Genomic DNA, 19,294 nt, shown 5'->3' with positions numbered 1-19,294 from the left:
TACGTTATTCAACAATTATAGCTGTACAGTGGCAACGTCGGCATTTCAGGGAACTGGCAATTGGCAAACAGCCGCTTGAATTAGGATTTACAAATGGCTTCACACTCTCAGAACGACGTTTCAACCGGCTTTCGGGATGAATTCAAGTCTTTTGCCACAGATGCCATACACGTTGGCCAGGAACCGGAGCAGTGGAAGTCAATGGCCGTTGTGCCACCAATATCCCTTTCAACCACGTTCAAACAGTATGGTCCAGGAAATCATGCAGTAAGTCTACTGTACCAGTTGTCCGGTTTAATTTACCGTCAATATGTAATTTTTCTGTGTTTTTTTTTTTTTTTACCTAAAAAATCCCAAGAACATGTAATGGTTAGCTAGTTTAATTGTGGACACTATGATTCCGCCAACATCAAAGCGGCATACGGTTGTGCATGTCATGTGCCGCTAGTTGTATTTTTGGTCACAGCGGAAGCAATTATGTTTAAGTGTAAAGGATGTTATCGTGCTTATCGATATCGGGTTTTTTTTTTACAAAATAAGGCTGCGTTGTATTTTCCTCAGAATAGGCTACATTCGGAGTTGAAATAGTCAGACAGGGTGAAAGAGGAAATGGAATAACATTGACGTTGCATTAAAAAGCCGGTGATCGGAAGTGAATCATAACATGCGTAATGTTAATTACGAGTATGACGTTGCAAAATATGTAATGTTCGGCATCAAAGTAACAGTTCAGCCCTCTTTTGTGTTCTCAAGGCTACGGCTTGCAATGGGAATTTCATCTAAGACGGAAGATGGTTAGTGTTTGATTATGCTCTGGTTAGTTTTAGGTCTACGTGAAGTAGCTTTTAGATTAGATTCAACTTAATTGTCGTTGTGCAAAGTACAAGTTCAAAGACAACGAAATGCAGTTTGCGTCTAACCACAAGTGGAAAAAAGCAGGAAAGTGCAACGTGATATACAAAGTATAGACAGGTGGTGCATAGACAGGACAGGATATATAGGGCATTGTAGACAGTTACAGTTGGTTTACAGAAGGTGGTTTACAGTAATATAAATGAAATATAAATATATGCAGTGTATTAGCCATAACCTAATGGCCTAACCTATAAGAGCAGATTATAAATATGGCTATGTAGTATGAACAACATGTACAGTTATGTGCAGTGTAGTAGCACTAACATTATTAGGGTAATACAAATAAGTATGTGCAGAATGAATAGAATGAAGAGAGTAAGAATATGGCTATGTAGTGCAATTACATTATGTACATTTATAAATAAATAGAACACTATGGGTGGGATAGGGTAGTGGGGGGGGGGGGGGGGGGGGGGGCTTGTGGACTTCCTGAAGTCCACAATTAGCTCTTTGGTCTTCTTGGTGTTGAGAGCCAGGTTGTTGTCAGTGCACCACCATGTTAGGTGCTGGACCTATTCCCTGTAAGCCCACTCATCGTTGTTGGTAATGAGACCATTCACCGTAGTGTCATCTGCAAATTGAATGGTTAGAGCCATGTACAGGTGTACATTCTTAGGTGAAGAGGGAATAAAGGAGAGGTCTGTTGATTAGGAAGTCCAGAATCCAGTTACAGAGGGTGGTATTGATGCCCAGTTCATGGAGTTTGGTGATCAGTTTGGAGGGGATGATTTGTGTTGAATGCTGAACACTCTTGTGTTAAGATGCTGTAATTTTCAGATGAAATTTACTTTTTTTTTTACTTTACCCTTTACATAGACTACCCATTGCATAGACTACCCATTGCATGTAATTGTAAAGCTTGACAGAATAAGTTATCGTTTTCATATTTTACATTTAAAAAAAAAACTTTCATTTCAAAGGGTTTTGAATACAGTCGAAGTGGAAACCCCACAAGAAATTGCCTTGAGAGAGCTGTAGCAGCCCTGGATGGTGCTCAACACTGTAAGTTAACCATTGGAGTCTCAATTATGTTTTTGGTTGAAAATCCTTTCTGCTGTTTAGATATGGGTTTTTTTTGTTCGTAATCATATGAATTATGTAGCAATTCATGGCAGTTAAAATGTATTTGGAAAACTAACAACTTTCTGATTCAATCTGTCAGGTATGGCTCTGGCTTCTGGCTTGGCTGCCACAATGACGATAACGCATTTGCTGAAGGCGGGAGATGGGATTGTGTGCATGAATGATGTTTACGGAGGTGAGAAATGCCCGCTTCATATGCAAGAGTAGCTGTGGTGGAGGGGGTGGAACTGATGATTGGGATAATCACTATACAGTCTAGTTTGCTGCTGCATTTGAGTTGTATATCTGCTCATTTTATTTCTTTTACCCTTTAAAACTTGAAAAAAGTGCTAAACTCTTTAAAGCCCATAGTTATTGAAAAATGCCCTGTTCACAGGAACCAACCGATACTTCAGAAGGATAGCTTCTGAAATCGGTATGGATGTTTCCTTTGCGGACTGTACGAAGCCTGAAGTTTTAAAATCTGCTCTTAAACCAAACACAAAGGTAAGATGAGCTGTGTGGTTTTTTTTTTTTTTTTTTTTTTTGAGTTTTCTTAAGGCAGCTTCTGGTATGCACACCGGTTAGGTGTGTTCTTAAGCGAGCGCTTGCATGTCTCCAATGGCATGTAATTATTTGTATAAGATTTGAGACCCCTATAGGTGAGTGACGCATTTGTTCCGTGGTACTCCACACCTTTGGATTAGTCATGATGAGTTGACAGTATAGATTAGTCATGATGACTTGACTAACTGTTAATCTGGCAGTCCAACCAGTCTAGATTAGATCTTTGTTTGATAACTTTCTATTTTTTTGTTTTGTCATGAAATAGCCATACTGTAGGTGCTGATGTAGCAGTAAGGCAATTTTCTAGCCCAGGGATTCCCAAACTGTGGTACGTGTGCTTCCACTAGGGGGTACACGAGATGAGAAAAGCAATGTCGAAAGGTGTCAATAATGACTTTTTATTTTATTTTTTAAAGCCTGTGTTCTCTTTGTTCTTTGTGTTTCATAATGTTGTTCTCCTCACTGTTTTTAGTGTGAGAGCTGCATATTTTGATGTTATTTGTTATCATGTAGGGCGGCTAAACATGATGCCTGGAATCCGTCAATAGAATGTGTTACGTTTTTATGTGTCGAATGGTGGGGGTACGCAAGCAGAGTCAGGATGTAAGTGGTGGTACGCAGGGAAAAAGGTTTGGTAACTGCTGTTCTAGCCTGTTTTTCACATGTTACACTGACATTTATTTGTCATGCCTAGATGTGTTCATCCAGTAAAACTGATAGATTAAGAAAGTGAATGTTTTCTAAGAAAGGCCCATCTTGCCAAGTTTGAAATTAACCGCCAACATACTGGGTATTTATTGGTGCAGTCATATTTGATCTCACTATACAACATTGACCTGGACAATTTTGCTCTGTCATGGAGAGTTGTACGGGTGTAGGTGTGTGTTGTAATATTTCTGTGCTCACATACTTAAAATAAAAAAAACTAAATACATTTTTAATTGTGTGTTGTAGCTGGTATGGATCGAAACCCCAACCAATCCTACCATGAAAGTTGTGGACATCAAAGCCTGTGCTGAGATTGCACACCAGCACAATAAGGACATTGTTGTTGTTGTGGACAACACATTCATGTCAGCTTTCTTTCAGGTACGGCTTTTAACAAGGCATTTGCGCTCCAGTTCAAAGTGAAATGGCACATAGATTAACGGCTATAGCAGTGGAAGCCCTAGTTTGAGGTGGTACCCCTTTAAAGGTCATTTTCTTTGGTGTTAAATGCAGTTAGTACAGTGCACTTAGCCGTAGTTAGTAATTGGGAGTCCTTATATTCGGAGAAAATGGATTATAAACAGAAACAGACTAAAATTGTGTAGGAATGACACATAGAACATGGATGGCCCACCACTGTGGGTTGTTGTGTACATTAAAGGCGAAATGTCTCAGGAAAAACCGTTAATGTTGAAATAAAAAATATGTATTCAGAAAATATAAATGAATATTTAGTGACTCCCATTGATCTGGTTCATCTGTACTTTTACCTTTCTGAATAAGTACTTAACTTCCTGGTTTATGTACTTTCCCTTGAAACCTAAACATTTGTTACAGCTGCCCCTCACCCTGTTGTCTCCTGTGTATGTTTTTTCTCTATACAATAGCGCCCCCTGGCTTTGGGAGCTGATATCTGCATGTACTCTGCAACAAAGTACATGAACGGTGAGCACATTTAGTATGTGAACCTGTCCAGCTAACTGTACCTAATGGCATAACTCTACATGAGCTTTGATTAATCACAACCGTGTCTTGTTTTTCTCCCAACCCTCAGGTCATAGTGACGTTGTCATGGGTCTTGTCTCTGTTAACAGGGAGGATTTATATGATCGACTGAAGTTTTTGCAGAATGGTGAGTTTGATGATTGAGAGCTGTACTGGAAAAACAATGCAGATTCAAAATGTATCAGTGATGATTACTTGATGTCGGACACAGAAACAGTGAGACAATCTGCTTCAAAACATTGCAAAGAGTGCATGTGTGTTGCACATATATAGTCAGCTGTTCGATGTACTTCAGCAATGCCTGTATGTGTTGTGTTCTTATGTGTGTGTTGTGTATTTGTCCTGTTGTAAAGCTCTTGGTCCTGTGCCGTCCCCATTTGACTGCTACCTGTGCAACCGGGGCCTGAAGACCCTCCACCTCAGGATGAGGCAACACTTCAAGAATGCCCTCGCTGCGGCTAAGTTCCTGGAGGCTGACTCCAGGGTGGACAGGGTCATTTTCCCTGGTGAGTCAGCGCTTGAGAGGGGTGGTGGTGGTGGTGGTGGTGGGGGGGGTACTAAAATTATGTAGTGTGCTTTGAATATAATGCTACTTTGGATATTAACGTCCACCATATACTCTATAAGCTGGACAGAAGGCAACTGAGCGTGTCTGTCCTGCGGTTCCTCCACAGGTCTGCCCTCCCACCCGCAGCACGAGCTGATGAAGAGGCAGTGCACTGGCTGCCCAGGGATGATCACCTTCTACATCAAGGGCAAGCTGGAGCACGCCACCACCTTCCTTAGCAACCTCAAGGTGAACGGAGACACACACTTCTAGAAAGTTCTCTCTGTTGTTATAGACTACGGTCCTTATTACAGTGATGAATGATGAGTACAATATGAGCACAAATGTATGTGTATGTATGTATTGCAGAGGTGTGGACTCGGGTCACATGACTTGGACTCGAGTCAGACTCGAGTCACGATTTTCATGACTTCAGACTCGACTTGACAGAATTAGAAATTACTTTTAATTTGACTTGGACTTCCATGCTATTGACTCGAGACTCGACTCTGCGGCATGGGTAACATTTTATGAAAACAACTATTTTCTGCCCATACCAACTTCAGCAGCCTCAGGTTCATTGTTAACGTTACACCTGCATGCAACGTTATTTTGCATGGAATGCAGGTCTCTTATCTATTGTGAGAAGGGATGAACATCACTGAACATGCTACCATTTGTCGTCTGACTTGGATCATGTGATATTGTGATGGATCCTCTGATCCCTTTGATGTGGTTCGATGGGTTCGATATAGCCTAAACAATTTAATTTGCTCCACGGAGCTAACCGAAACTATCAATAAATCATCATCAATGACTGATGGCATTTCAAGCTTACACCAATATCAGCGTTGTGTTTTGCAACATAAATATCAAGCTTTCAATTGCGGTTTTCTATCGCTCATTTGCACGTCAGTGGGGGCCGTATATTCTGTACTGGAGCATGTGCTTGCTGCTGAGAAGGTCTCACGCACAGAGGTTAGAAAGAGGATGGCTTTGCATTTTCTACTAAAATACTTTAAAGGTGTGTATTTTTGTAGTTTAAAAATACTGCCAAATATTCTTGGTAAAACCATTAGCAGAGGTGAACAAAGTAACCTACACAATTCCTTTACTTAAGTGAAAGTACAGATACACCTTGTCAAATATTACTCCAATACAAGTGAAAGTTGCAAAGTCAAAATGCTAATTGAGTTGAAGTAGAGAACTATACTGTTTTTAAAAATATTCAAAAATCAAAAGCACAACCATTTTTCCTTTTTAATGTAATATTTTTTATACACAATAATAAGATGTAAATCCTTTGGATGGTCACTAGGTCGTCACTAGCACTGTGTATTCATTCACATGAGTGCATTCACACTGATCATTTTGACAACAAAGTGCGCAAAGTAGGCTACACGGATGGTGCACTCATAATGGTAAACAAGTTGAGTGTGGAGCGCTGGACACTCTTCGCCCTCAATCATCGCATGACCATGATGATGGAACACTTTGTTTTATTACTAATGGTCTAAAAAAATAGCCTGCATCGGTCCTCTTTCTTCAAATTCCCATGCGGCACTGTTATTATAGTAGGCCTATTGGTATAACAAATGACTAGACATTTTTATATTGTAAAAAAGGGGCGGGGGCATTTACGTTACGTGAAGACCAATACTCTACGTGGCCTACAGTGCTGGCTGCACTGAATTCTAAGCCATTCTGTTACACACCCCATAGCTGTTTTGTCATTCAAAATGTTAGAATGGCTTAGAATGCAGTGCAGCCAGCAACATATTTGGGGACATTGAGTACAATGCTCCAGGCATCTTGGAGGAGAATGCACTGTAGGCACTGTTTCATGTCTCTGTTGCTGAGTTTCGATCGTCAAAAGGTCAGAATCGCCAAGCATCTTGTAGGGGCTGTTTTTAAAGAGTAGCCTAGAGATTGTCTGTGCTGTGGCGAGTGAGACAAGGTAGGCTATGTGTTGCGTGATATCTCTGCACCCAAGTAACAGTGCTTCGCCCCAATATACTGTAGTCTCAAGTCAATATATCTGCCTAAATCGCCTCGTCTTCTTAATCTGCATTGCCAGTTGTAGCCTACTCGTTGTGAATACCAGGCCACAAGTAATTAGGGATTTTTTTTATTGGCTCATTTTTACTAACAATGCAACGAGAGATTCCATTCACTAAGCTATAAGACAATGCATGTAAGGAGACAAAAATGCTTTTGCTCACTTATCTAACTCTAGAGGAGACGGTGAATAGGCTAACCCAATTCCACACCACATACATATCGCATACATATCACATACATATTCCATACCACATACATATCGCACGTTCGACTTATCGAACTCTGGGAAACACGGTGAATGAGCTAAAGTCCCAAAAAGTCGGTGTGTTCCTTTAAAGTTGCTTCATTAGCATGAACGTCGGGACATAGTAGGCTATTACATAGTGAACTCATTAGAATCAAAAATCCTGTATTCACTCTTACTTTTCCTCAGTAAGAGAAAAAAGGATAGCCTACTTTGTTTTTCTTTGGGCTTGTGCTTATATACGGAGCCCCTAAGGACGTGAGCAAAAAAAAAAATCTAAAGTTTAGTTTCATGTGCTCACGCGAAACTTTCATGTGCGCACATGAAACTAAAGTTTAGATTTTATTTTGCTCATGTCCCCTTAGGGGCTCCGTACTTATAAGTGTTTTAAAACACTTCAATATGTCAAGTATGATATATTGATAAGAATGATCTATAGAAAGCATGATTGATGACATTAATATGCAGTAATAAGAAAGTGACTTGTTTAGGACTCGAAAAAATAAGGACTTGGACTTGGACTCGACTTGGCCTTGGTAATACTTGACTTGGACTTGCTTGGGACATCTCTGTCTTGACTTGGGACTTGACTTGGACTTCAGCGTTAAGACTTGAGACTTACTTGTGACTTGCCAAACAGTGACTTTGTCCCACCTCTGATGTATTGTATGAATGTCATGTAGGCCCCTTATTATGATCCAACGACTACCTCTGTAAGGTGTAATTCCAAAGAAGTAATGGGTAGCTGTAGAGTTCTGGCCTCTAAGAGCTTTGCTCTTTTCTGTGGAGAACTAAATATCAGTTCAGTTAATGAAGATTAGTCTTGGCTTATAGATTTGCCCGCAGTCGAACCCTTTTGCCCTTCATGCTTGCCAGTTGGCTTTGGCCACACGGAACTTGGCATTCTGTTTTTTTCCGAGAAGACTGTGTTTGATTTCAGTCATGAAGGACAGTTATTACATTGCTGATGTCAGCAGGCTGGCAAAAAATATTCATATAGATTTCCTAACGCTGACCTCTTAAAAGACCTTCCTCTGTTTTTGCCAGCACATCCAACTTTTTTTTATTATTATTCCAGCTTCCAAAGTTTGTTTAGTTGGACAAACAAAAATCATTTTTTACATATTGGTATAATTCAAGTTAATTTTGGGGTGTATGGAACTGGTTTGTTGAGCACATGTAAAAGCTCTTTGAAGTGCTTATTTAGCCTAATTGACCCTTTTTGCTTTGTTTTTCCTTTAGTTGTTTGCACTCGCTGAAAGCCTTGGGGGTTATGAAAGTTTGGCAGAGCATCCGTAAGTATTGCATGAATAATTAACACCCTTTGGTAGTGGTTTTATGATTTGCTAACATGCAATGAGTCCCCCATTTAATACATTAAATTAATCAAGGAATGGAGAAGCTGTGCACTTTACTCTGGCTTGTTTTTGTGGTTTGTCTTGTGAAGAGACCTTTTCCATTGATGCAGTATGTTATATAACATATGGTTAGAACTAATACAAAACTGTTTTGTCCATGTTTTTCTTGTTTTTATTTATTGACCATTTTGGGTTAATTGTTTTACACACATGTTGTTTTTTAACTTTTTTTAAAGTCTTGTGCAATGCAAATGTTTCAAATCATTATTTCAAAAATGAGTAATTTCTAGTCAGTTATTTGACCCGGAGTAGACCCGACATCACTGCAACTAAAATAAAGATCAGTCCTATCTGTGTGGTTGGAGGTATGTGTTGTAGCGTTTGAGCCACAAGGGGTCATCAGTGTTCTGAAGAAATGGTTAACAACACTTAGGTAATATGTGTACGTTGTGCAGCATAACACTGGGTTATTTTTCAGTGGTCATTATCTTCAAACTTTAAATTCAGCAATATGTATAAACTGCTGGTGTATCCATATGGTACTATGTGTATCATATTCACCCACACAACAAAATGTCAAAACAGTTGGTTATGACACCATGGCAACATCTGTCTCTGTAGAGCTGTCTTAACACTGTTCTGTTTGGGTCTCCCAGGGCAATCATGACCCATGCATCAGTGCCTGAAGAGGAGAGGGTTGTTCTGGGCATCAGTGACACCCTCATCCGCTTGTCCGTGGGCCTGGAGGAGGAGCAGGACATTATTGATGACCTGGACCAAGCCCTTGCTGCTGCTGTAAGTCTCTCTCTCTCTCTCTCTCTCTCTCTCTCTCTCTCTCTCTCTCTCTCTCTCTCTCTCTCTCTCTCTCTCTCTCTCTCTCTCTCTCTCTCTCTCTCTCTCTCTCTCTCTCTCTCTCTCTCTCTCTCTCTCTCTCTCTCTCTCTCGTATTGTTCTTGTTCAATCTCTGGCACTAAGCTTACACACACCCACAGTGGGCGGGGTGGTGGTGAGGGAGGTGTGGAAGCTCACGGATGGGGCTGTGTGTGTGTGAGTCTCTGATAGACAGCCTTGTCACTCATTGTTTCTCTATCTGACACTTTCTCCTCCTGTCGTTCCCTTGTCTCATCTCACTCATTTTAAATCTACCATTCTGTCATACACGCACTCTCGCTCACACTTGTTTGTTCACAACACACCCACCCGTGACCCCCGCACACAATTTTCTCTCTCTCTCTCTCTCACTCACTCTCACCTTTTCTTCTGGTAGTAATTCATCTTTGTTCAGAAGCTTCCAACTCTTCCTTTTACTGGAATCAGGTTCTTTCCGTACAGTGACATTAACGTGTGTGTGTGTGTGTGTGTGTGTGTGTGTGTGTGTGTGTGTGTGTGTGTGTGTGTGTGTGTGTGTGTGTGTGTGTGTGTGTGTGTGTGTGTGTGTGTCAGGTGACTGGTCTTTGATGGCCAGTGCCTCATTAGTGTGTGTGTGTTGCCTCTGCCTGCATCAGGCTGTACAGTTATAGCCAATTAGGCTGCACACTAAGATGGGTTTTGGGAACCTTTGGAAAAAGGCTCCCTCCATTGCTAGTGGTTTCCATCCAAGCGGCTGTTCAAAGAACGTCCTCTTGGTCTGTGCGTTTTGTGATTTATATCCACTCTGCTGGGAAAATAAGGAGGCTGCTGTCAAATCAAGACAGAGGGGCCTTGGCCCGAAGCTGACTGTCAGGTCCGAGTCTTTTTTTTTATTTTTTATTTTATTTTATTTATTTTATTAATTTATTTTACCTCAGTGGTACGCTATCCCTGATTGTGGATGGGTAACATTCCCCTGTACTCCCCAGCGCCTGTGGAAACAGCAGGAAGGTGTCGTAATTGCATTGGGGTGTGTGTACAGAACAAAGAGGTTCTACCCCATGGGGGTTTCTAGCGTTAAGCACCTTGACCACTCTGTGCTCTAGGTCTGTGAAATAGTGAATGGGCCCAATTTAACAATCTGAACACCTACTAACACCCTTTGGGAAATGAATTTGAACAACTGCTCCATTTCTCTAATATCTCAGAAAATGGTTGTTTGAGCTCAATCTTGGTTTGGTATCCGAGGGGTAGGAATTTAGAGGCCTGGTAGATTGCTTTTTTTTAGTGAATTAGTTAGGACATGTTTGGGTTGACTTAGTCCTTTTGTTGTCCAAACACCATGCAAAACCTAGCCTCAGCTGGCCCAGGAAGCTTGGTTTCCAGTTCCCGGTTGTTCCAAACTGTCATACTATCTATTGCAGAGACTGCCTAGCAAATGGAGATGGATGCATTCAATGAGACCCACTCCCTGAAGCTGTACTGTGTTATGATTGGTGATGGGTTTGGGGTTAGGAGCAGGGGAGGGATAATCCTATATTATATTCCTGGCAGTGTTTAAGGATTGCGGTTAGTGTCCTACACTCCAAATGTGAGGTTAATTATCTACACCTTCAACTGCTTAAGTACTCTTGGGGATTGTTTATTGTCAGCTTTGCTAATTTCTGGGTCTTTTTATTTTATTTATTTATTTTTATTTTTTTTATTGAACCATTGCTCAGGGACAGCATGTTTGGATTTCTCCTCCGCAGGGCAGTTTGGCAGCAGCCCCACTCTGCTGTTTGCCTTGCTGCAGCAGGACAGGATGAGATGGTGATGACCATTATGATGATGGTGATAACAAGAGCCCCTTTGGCCAGGAAGATGTATTTCTCGCTTGTAAACATTAAAATGTTGCTTTCTGTCAAGTGTTTTCCTTAATCATTAATATCTCTCTCTCTCCACTCCCCTCTCTCTCTGTCCCTGTCTTTCTCTCTCTTAACCCCCCCCCCCCCCCTCTGTCATTCTTTGATTTGATGTGAGCAGCATCCAAAGAAGAAATGAGTTCCGCCCACGTGCGTGGGACTGATGGCTTTCATCTTGCTGCTGGATAGATGTTCCTTATGCACTTTCCAGAGGAACGTGTCCAGAGGAGAGCTTCTACGCACATATGAACGCACTCATCAGGGAACAACACCTCAATAAACAAAAACAAGTCTTCTTTAATTCACACATTTTACATAATGATGATGACAACAGGGCTACTAGAATACACGTTTTTTTCTCAAATTGTATATTTCTTTATCGTGTTGCATTTGTCTTAACTCATTGAATGCCAAGCTGTTTTCGGAAGCTTTGTCCTATGGGGTATACTACGAAGCACGTTAGACATATCTAGGCTATGTAGACATAGCGAGGCTTGACAAAGCCTTGACTCGGGGGTATACATTAAGTGATACTACGATAGCAGTTATGTGATATATTTGTCAAACTAGGCTTTCAGCTCAGATCTGTGCGCGTTCTCGGTGTTGGGATGACGCTGGCCAATCGTGAAATGTGGACACGCACAAGACCGCCTCTATTAAAAACAATTACTTCCGCATTCATGAGCGTTGGCTTAATCTACACCACGGTCATTTTTTGTGTCTAACCTATAACATCAAATAAATCAATTGTCATCAGTTGTTGTATGGTATGCACGTCCATTTGCACGCACAGCACTATTAAAGCGCATTCCAGATCCAAAATGTTAGTAGAGGCGGAGCTCCACCTGTAAGATATATGACAGAATCCTACACGTGAGAGAACTTCGTTTTTAAGACAATTGATTGGTCAGTGTGCGGTAGATTACACGATTTGAGCTATAATTTAGCACATAACCTCCTCCGACAGCATAAGATACCATGGTGATATAGCGACACTAAAACAGATCCACTTTCGTGTCACAGCATAGCCTGGCTTTGAGCGCAACATACCTCGCTAACCCACTAATCGAGATTCGTAGTACACCCCACTAGAGTGCCAGCAATCTATACCATTGTTGATGATTTTTGTACAGCCACAGCATATTCTGTGTTATAGCTATGAACACATTCAATGGCTCGTTTTAAAAGGTGAGACTTTAAAATGTTGCTGAATTTTTGGTCAGATTATTTGTGGTTTGGTTATTGGCATTTAGAGGATGGTTCACATATACACACTTGTTTGCCATCGGAATTTACAAAAATTGGTTGTACTAAAAGCAAACTGAAAATGTATAGTTTGTAAAATACATTCACAGCCAGATTTGTGAATGAAAAGCTTTCTTGATCTCTCTTGAAGAGTCATTCATCAGTGGAGTATCCTGATGAATTGAGCCAGGTTATGGATTGAGGGGGCTAACATTTTCAAAAACAGCATTTCCAGCTTGACCTTTCAGATATGAGGGACATGCTCAAGCCTTTCACTGCCACACCATGTCTCAGCATTTTTCACTGGCACTGGGGTCTGGAAAGCTGCCATGATACAGGCAGCCAAGTGAGTGAGTGAGATGTAAGAAGTGTTGGATCCCATCTCTCCCTTCCTTTTAGTGTTGATTTGTTTTGTTGTGCTCCTAAAATTGATTCATCCCTTGCAACTGGCTACCAACTATTCAGCTATGTGATGCCCCCCACCCCCCAAATCAGCATATGCAATCCCCACAATAATCATATGCTGAAACTGTTCTAGTGCATGATTAAAACGGGGCTCATGTCTGAAAGAGACGAGCGTGTGCATGTGTGTGAGTGTAATATAGCCGATCACAAAAGCTACATTGAAAAGACAAGCGGAACTATGTCCTATGGCAAGTTGTTAGTAGCTAGTACCTCCATAAACTCTAGGTGACAGTAGCTCTGCGTAAGTGACTGTAAAGAATAGCCACTCTGGTGCCTAGATATGAGTGTAATTGAAGATGGTTTAGTGTTTTGATATACAGTGACTACTTTTACATGCTTACTCCAACTAAGACCTATACGGGTGAAAGCAATCAGAAAATGCTGTTTACATGGCAGTGTCAGAAAATTGTCTTAATCAGGTTAATATTGGATATAGTATCCATGTAAACATACTCAACATGAACAATGAAGGTTAATGCCTGTATCTTGAAATGTAAAGTCTGCAATGTCTTGGCACTTTACAGGACGTTGGGGGCAGAGGTGATCAAAGCAGTTTGACAGTTTCAGATCTCACTCAAAATCCATTCACTAAAATCATTTCTATCTCTGATCAAATATTGATATGGATCAATGAGCCAGTAAACTCTTGTAATGAATTGCCCCATTAAAGATGTGTATTGTGTACTTCTGTCTCCTCCTTTTTGTGATTTGTCAGGTGTCCAGGGTAAAACTGGAGCATAATATTATAGAGAAGAACATAGAAGTACTGGAGAGTAGTGGCACACCAGGAAAAGGATACTATAGATCTACACTGTTCGAATAAGAGAATAGAAAAGAATAGTATATGCACTGTAGATCTGCACTGGCTAAGAGCAGTGATACACCAGGAAAGAAGATACTGTAACTAGCACGACACTGGCAAAACTGGAGTAGTATGATTGAAAAGGATGGACGTAGACCTAAACTGTTGCTTTTTTAATTAGTAAAAAAAAATGTTCTAGCTAATTTGTGTTTTTAAACTAATTAGCCAAAGATCAGGCTAATGAGGCAAGCAGTGCAGTGGCCTCTCCATCAATAATGCCATCAGTTTAAGATGAGGCCGATCCTATCTGGGCTAAGGAAGTCATTATTCCTGTAAACGGTATCTAGGCTCATTTTCCAGTCACCGCATGTCACCAACATAGACACACACACACATTGATTTTCTTTGGGTTTGGCCATTACCCCACAGACACTTAGTGCTCTCGGACGATGCGTCAGTAATTTGGGGGTGAAAGAGTCCCTCTCAAACATCTGGTCCGGTTATGTCCTACTAAACATGCCGGCGGCACAGACGGCCTGGATCTCAGGATCTCCCTCCCTCCCTCCACGTCTGGGGATCAAAGAGAAACCCATCAGTGTTCAGAAGTCCACCCTGCATGAGTCATGGCCTCTTCCGCCTTTTCATCAAACTTGTAGAGTTGTGAGCCAAAGCAGAGATGTATTCTGTGGTGATGTGGGCTTCGCATGCATCCTGCAATGTTGGCCCAGATAAGATCAGAAACCAGAGACCCCAGCAATGGAACAGACAGAAAAAAATTATAGTGATCTTGCCTTTAAAATATGTGTGCCAGGTGTTGTGCACTTGTGAAGCAAGGCATGCTCACCCATTTCTGCCTAGGCCTACTAGTCAGCATAGCTTCATGGACTAAGAGGTTAATAAAAAACAAATGTAGCCTATAGCTACAGTACGTATTAGCTGACACTGGAAAATAATAGGATTATTGTGATGTGTTATTTCTACTGTGTGTTGGCCTATATGCTGGTCTATCTTTCTCCATTCTCCTCTTGGAGAATGATAATGGGCTCTCTGCCTTCCTTCTGGTAAATTCCTGCCTTGTTCAAGTTCTGTGTGTCATCATTAACAGTCAGTGGTCCAGGCAGTAGTTTATCAGTAATGCTTTTTCTCTGATTTATTTAATCGTCTCTGGGCCACATCCGCTCAGCTTTTTGGCCAGAGTCTTTGATTTGCATTGCCATTAAGGCCACGTAACTCATACCCGTCTCTCCCCACGCAAGGAGTCACCGACATGTCACAGAAGCCAGAAACAAGCATAAACACGACAAACACTTTCCGTTCCCCTCGACTGCGTAGGATCACAGCGTGGCTTGGGTGGTTAGTGCTGACTTGGTGTTATGGTATTCACTTCTGTGACCTGTCAGGCCGTGGTTATCAGAGCTGTAAGTTACCAGTAAACGTAGCATTCTCAGCCTTGCACAAGGATAAACACTGGCTTTGGTGTACTTGTGAAAACATGAGCAGAGATTTCAAGGGCTTCACTCCCTGGACTGGTTTGATTATATTTTAGATTTTGTTGTAAAAGATGGTATATGAAGCAAGAATACACTTGTTTTCCTGAGATTTTCAACCAGTTCAAAGGTAGCGTTAGGAGATATATCTGGCCTCTGTTTCAGATGGTGACAATTTGTCAGTGCTCTCTGTCTTTCTTTATTTCTCTTTTCTCTCTCTCTCTCTCTTGCTCTTTCTTTCTCTTCATCTTCCACCTGTGTGTGATGTGTTTTTCTCAGTAGGGGAACTAACAAGTCTCAAGGTATCAATTCACACCAAGCAACAGAACAGACCATGTGTTTGCTTTGTGAGAGAGAAAAAATGGAAACGTATAAGGTTAATTTCCAGTGAAAAAACCCTAACATGCCCATATATTGATTTGTCTGGGTTCACTTTCATACCTGAGATTGTGTTGTACTTCCTGTTTCTGAGTTCACTTCAATTATTCATCTCAGTGCACCCATGGGGATGTTTACATCTTTAAAACTAAAAGCTTTTAAAACTACCATAAATGTTTCACGTCTGCAGTATATTTAAATAGACCCCAATCATATTTTGCGGGATGAAAATCAGTATGGGCATTTTATGGTTATTGAAGTGCAATAAGCCTCCAGGTACATAATGTGTGGTCCTTCTCTAAAAGCTCTCTCAGGAACACAGTCTTTTCCTGAGTGTTTTACAGTGCATGTCCCCTCAGCTGCCGTGTATGACGTCAGCTGTGTTGTGTATGTACTGCAGAGCTACAGACCAGCTGGCTACCGTTACATTAGGAAGAAACCCTGACTAGGTTATGTTGAGACTCACAGATGTTTAAGGCTATAATCACCAATCAAGTTTATAAGGCTGCCTAAATTCCATCTCGCTCAGTTAATCTGTATGTTAATTTTATTAATTTGTTGTACTTTAATGTAGATTAAAACAACAGCCTGTTGATTTTACATAATTATCAGAAAATAAGTCCCGATAGGGCAAACAGGAGCCCGGATGCAAAGTGACTCACTAACTTAAAACAAATCTCCAATTGCAGCACTGAGTAACTTTAGTGGACTGGGGAGTAACTGTGACCCTTTCATCTCCTTTTGATTAAAGGAGAATTCCGGTGTGATATTGACCTAAAGTGTGTTGAAACATGATACCGAGTGTGAACGTATGTCTCATAGCCCATCTCGGCTTGTCCCCTGCACTCCAAAATCTGGCGCTAGTTAGCCGATACCAACAGCTTTTTCAATGGTGGTGCTTCGGCATCGGGCTAGCCATGCAAATAAATCACTGTTTTACACCGTTTACGAGGCTCAATGTATCTCCACACTTAATTGGTAGACTTCCGAGGGCCCTGACATTTAAAACGAGACATTGAGAACTTTGAAAAAGCACTGGTAGTTTACTTACAAGACGATTTATACAGACAGTATCTTCACGAAGTTTAGCGTTTGCAGCCATCTTAAATTTAAGTCGAGCGACGAGTAAGAATGAACAGGTATGATAAGGGATCAGATTCCAAAAATAATTTAGTGGAAATGCATGGATTCCAGTTGCTGCTGCTGGAAGAAACTAGAATCCATGCATTTCCACGGAATTATTTTTGGAATCTGATCCCTTATCATATCCGATGCCGAAGCACCACCATTGAAAAAGCTGTTGGTAGCATCGGCTAACTAGCGCCAGATTTTGGAGTGCAGGGGACAAGCCGAGATGGGCTATGAGACATACGTTCACACTCGGTATCATGTTTCAACACACTTTAGGTCAATATCACACCGGAATTCTCCTTTAACTGAGTAGTACACCTTAGTGCCATTTCCCACTGAGTACACCTTAGTGCCATTTCCCAACATGCAAGATTGTCCCATAAATAGAACGTTTTATGGAGCATTGAAAAATGATTCTAAAGGAATAAAGTACTTCTTACGTTAAAAAGTGATGAAAAGTAGTGAATACCACATCTCATACTATGTTGCTCTAAATATCAAACACAATTTTTGGTTTATGCTCTCTGTGCTTCAGTGGAGGTTTATGTGCTATCTGGCTGGCCAAGGGCTACATGTGACATTCCACGACTGTGTAATCAACCAGAAAGGGGAAATATAAACACAAAAGTCACAGTTACAAGGACACAATTTATTAGTGGACTCAAAATGGCGGGACATGGCAGCCCAGAATAACCCCTAGAAGAGTCCTAAATTTCTCATCTGTGTTCTGAGGATCCTCACAAGTGAGACTCCCTTCTTGCACGTGTCAGTTGTAAAATATAGCGTGCACCTACCTGGGTGGTAGCAGCTTTCATAACATGACTAGTGTAATGACCTCTCTTCTAAGGCCATTTCTTAAGCCTGTATTCTGAGAGGTTTACTTCAGTTATGGTATCAGTTGAGAGGGTTTGGTCTAGCTTTTAACATGCCACAGGACTACTCAAGATTATATATCCAAAAAATGAATTGTCTTTAAGCTATGGTTTATAAGGCCCTAACCCTGACACTGCTGGACTGCATATTCAAATAGCACAGCTGAGAGAGCAGAGCAAACCAGATAGGTGGGGTTAAACATTCATGCCCTTTTAGACAAATATTTATGGAAGCCATTTTGTCCCCTCGGAGGTGTTATCATCATTATATCATTGTGCCTCAGTTTCAAGTGCCACTGGCAATTTCGTCATCGCTTTTGACATTGTGTGTGAGCTGAATGGCCTTTTCATATCTCTAACCTGTTAGGCAGCTGTCAGTTGGATCAACAGTTTGTCTAATGTCTAGCTTAACTGTCTCACTATCTGTTTAGACTGTCAGACTCAGAGCCATTAAAATGTAACTCATCATTTCTCATGGAGGGGTTCACAGATTTGTTAGTGTGTACGTTTATGAGCCTCTGCAGTCACAAGGTCAGGCCTGCAGGCAAGCCAAACCAACCAGAAAATTGTTTTGCCGCTATATAAGCCACCTGCCATTGGAAACAACAATCATTTCAATATTGCAAAGATGCAGTAAAACCAGCAAGTCAAGTCAAGTTTATTTATATAGCGCATTTCATACACAGAGGTTATTCAATGTGCTTTACATAAACAAAAGCAAACAGTAATAACAAATAAAAGCATAAAAGGGCAATAGTGAACGAAAAGTTTAAAAGGTAACAATCATAATAATAATAAAAAAAGACATAAAAATGCACAAGCTAAATCATTTAAAAATAAAGAATAATTAAAAAGACAAAATAAAAGACACAAGGTAGAATAATTTTCAAGGCAGATTCAGAATTTGTAACTCAGTGCAGTTAGCAGAAAGCATCTGAGAACATCTTGGTCTTAAGTCTAGATTTAAAACTGGCTACAGTTGGGACCTTTTTAATGTCATCCGAAAGTTGGTTCCAGAGCAGGGGCCTCATTCATAAAAGGGTTGCGTAGAAACCATCCTTCATCTGATCTTAGATCATTTCTGAAATGATCGTACGTGTGATTCAGAGAAAACGAACGTATACGCACAAAAAAACTTCCAGATGTGCCCATTATAAATCACAAATGAACGTCAACTTGTGCGCAGCCGGATGGTTTTAGGTCTCCGCCTTGTAAACACCCCCTCATCAATATCATAAGCATATGTTTTAATGAAATCAATGGCCTAAAATTATGTACAATTATATATTGAAAACATTGTATAGGCCTAGCCTATGCCATCTGATGTTAACTAGCCTATATGCGTCAGTTCGAATAGCTTACCTAATTATGTTTTTTCCAGCAAAGCTTTCTGGAAAGAGATCGTATGCATCCATGTCCATTGTCCTCTGCTCGCTTTCATTCCTTTTGCTTGCAGTCATGTGAATAATCAACATTTCGTATGTTTGTAAGTAAGCTAGGCCTACTTTGTAGAAAAAAAATGGGTAGGGCTAGCTTATGAAGGAAAGACCTCTAGGCCTATATAATCCTGTACGTTATGGTACAGTAGGCTACTGTACGTTTCCAATATGACCCAGGGTAATATGCTGATTTAGCCTACAAAACAGAGGACTAAATTATAAGCGTGATATGTCATGTAGGCTTAACGTTTCTTT

The 19,294-nt window shown here is 40.8% G+C and overlaps 1 protein-coding gene across 1 annotated transcript; it reads left to right on the top strand.

The window, feature by feature from the left end:
• Positions 1-13,614, top strand: cth (cystathionase (cystathionine gamma-lyase)). The gene is made up of 12 exons (XM_076278068.1): positions 1-267; positions 1,836-1,917; positions 2,078-2,173; positions 2,375-2,484; positions 3,499-3,633; positions 4,140-4,197; positions 4,307-4,384; positions 4,611-4,763; positions 4,932-5,053; positions 8,352-8,404; positions 9,124-9,262; positions 11,342-13,614. The coding sequence occupies exons 1-12, from the start codon at positions 94-96 to the stop codon at positions 11,357-11,359; spliced, it is 1,218 nt and encodes a 405-aa protein (XP_076134183.1). The 5' UTR covers positions 1-93; the 3' UTR covers positions 11,360-13,614.
• The last annotated feature ends 5,680 nt before the right edge of the window (positions 13,615-19,294 follow it).

Source organism: Alosa pseudoharengus, unplaced genomic scaffold (genome assembly GCF_046254945.1).
Source record: "Alosa pseudoharengus isolate Yale_2024_CS ecotype anadromous, Long Island Sound unplaced genomic scaffold, YU_APseudo_1.1 YU_APseudo_1.1_scf_11, whole genome shotgun sequence".
Lineage (NCBI taxonomy): Eukaryota > Metazoa > Chordata > Actinopteri > Clupeiformes > Clupeidae > Alosa > Alosa pseudoharengus.
The sequence above is the reverse complement of the archived record's forward strand: the minus strand, read 5'-3'. Positions and strand labels throughout refer to the sequence as shown.

Bases quoted from the DNA above. Each gene is read 5' to 3' on its own strand.
- cth (XM_076278068.1), top strand. From the start codon at position 94: ATGGCTTCACACTCTCAGAACGACGTTTCAACCGGCTTTCGGGATGAA. The intron at 2,174-2,374 runs GTGAGAAATGCC...CCCTGTTCACAG, and splicing joins CATGAATGATGTTTACGGAG to GAACCAACCGATACTTCAGA. The intron at 2,485-3,498 runs GTAAGATGAGCT...TGTGTGTTGTAG, and splicing joins CTCTTAAACCAAACACAAAG to CTGGTATGGATCGAAACCCC.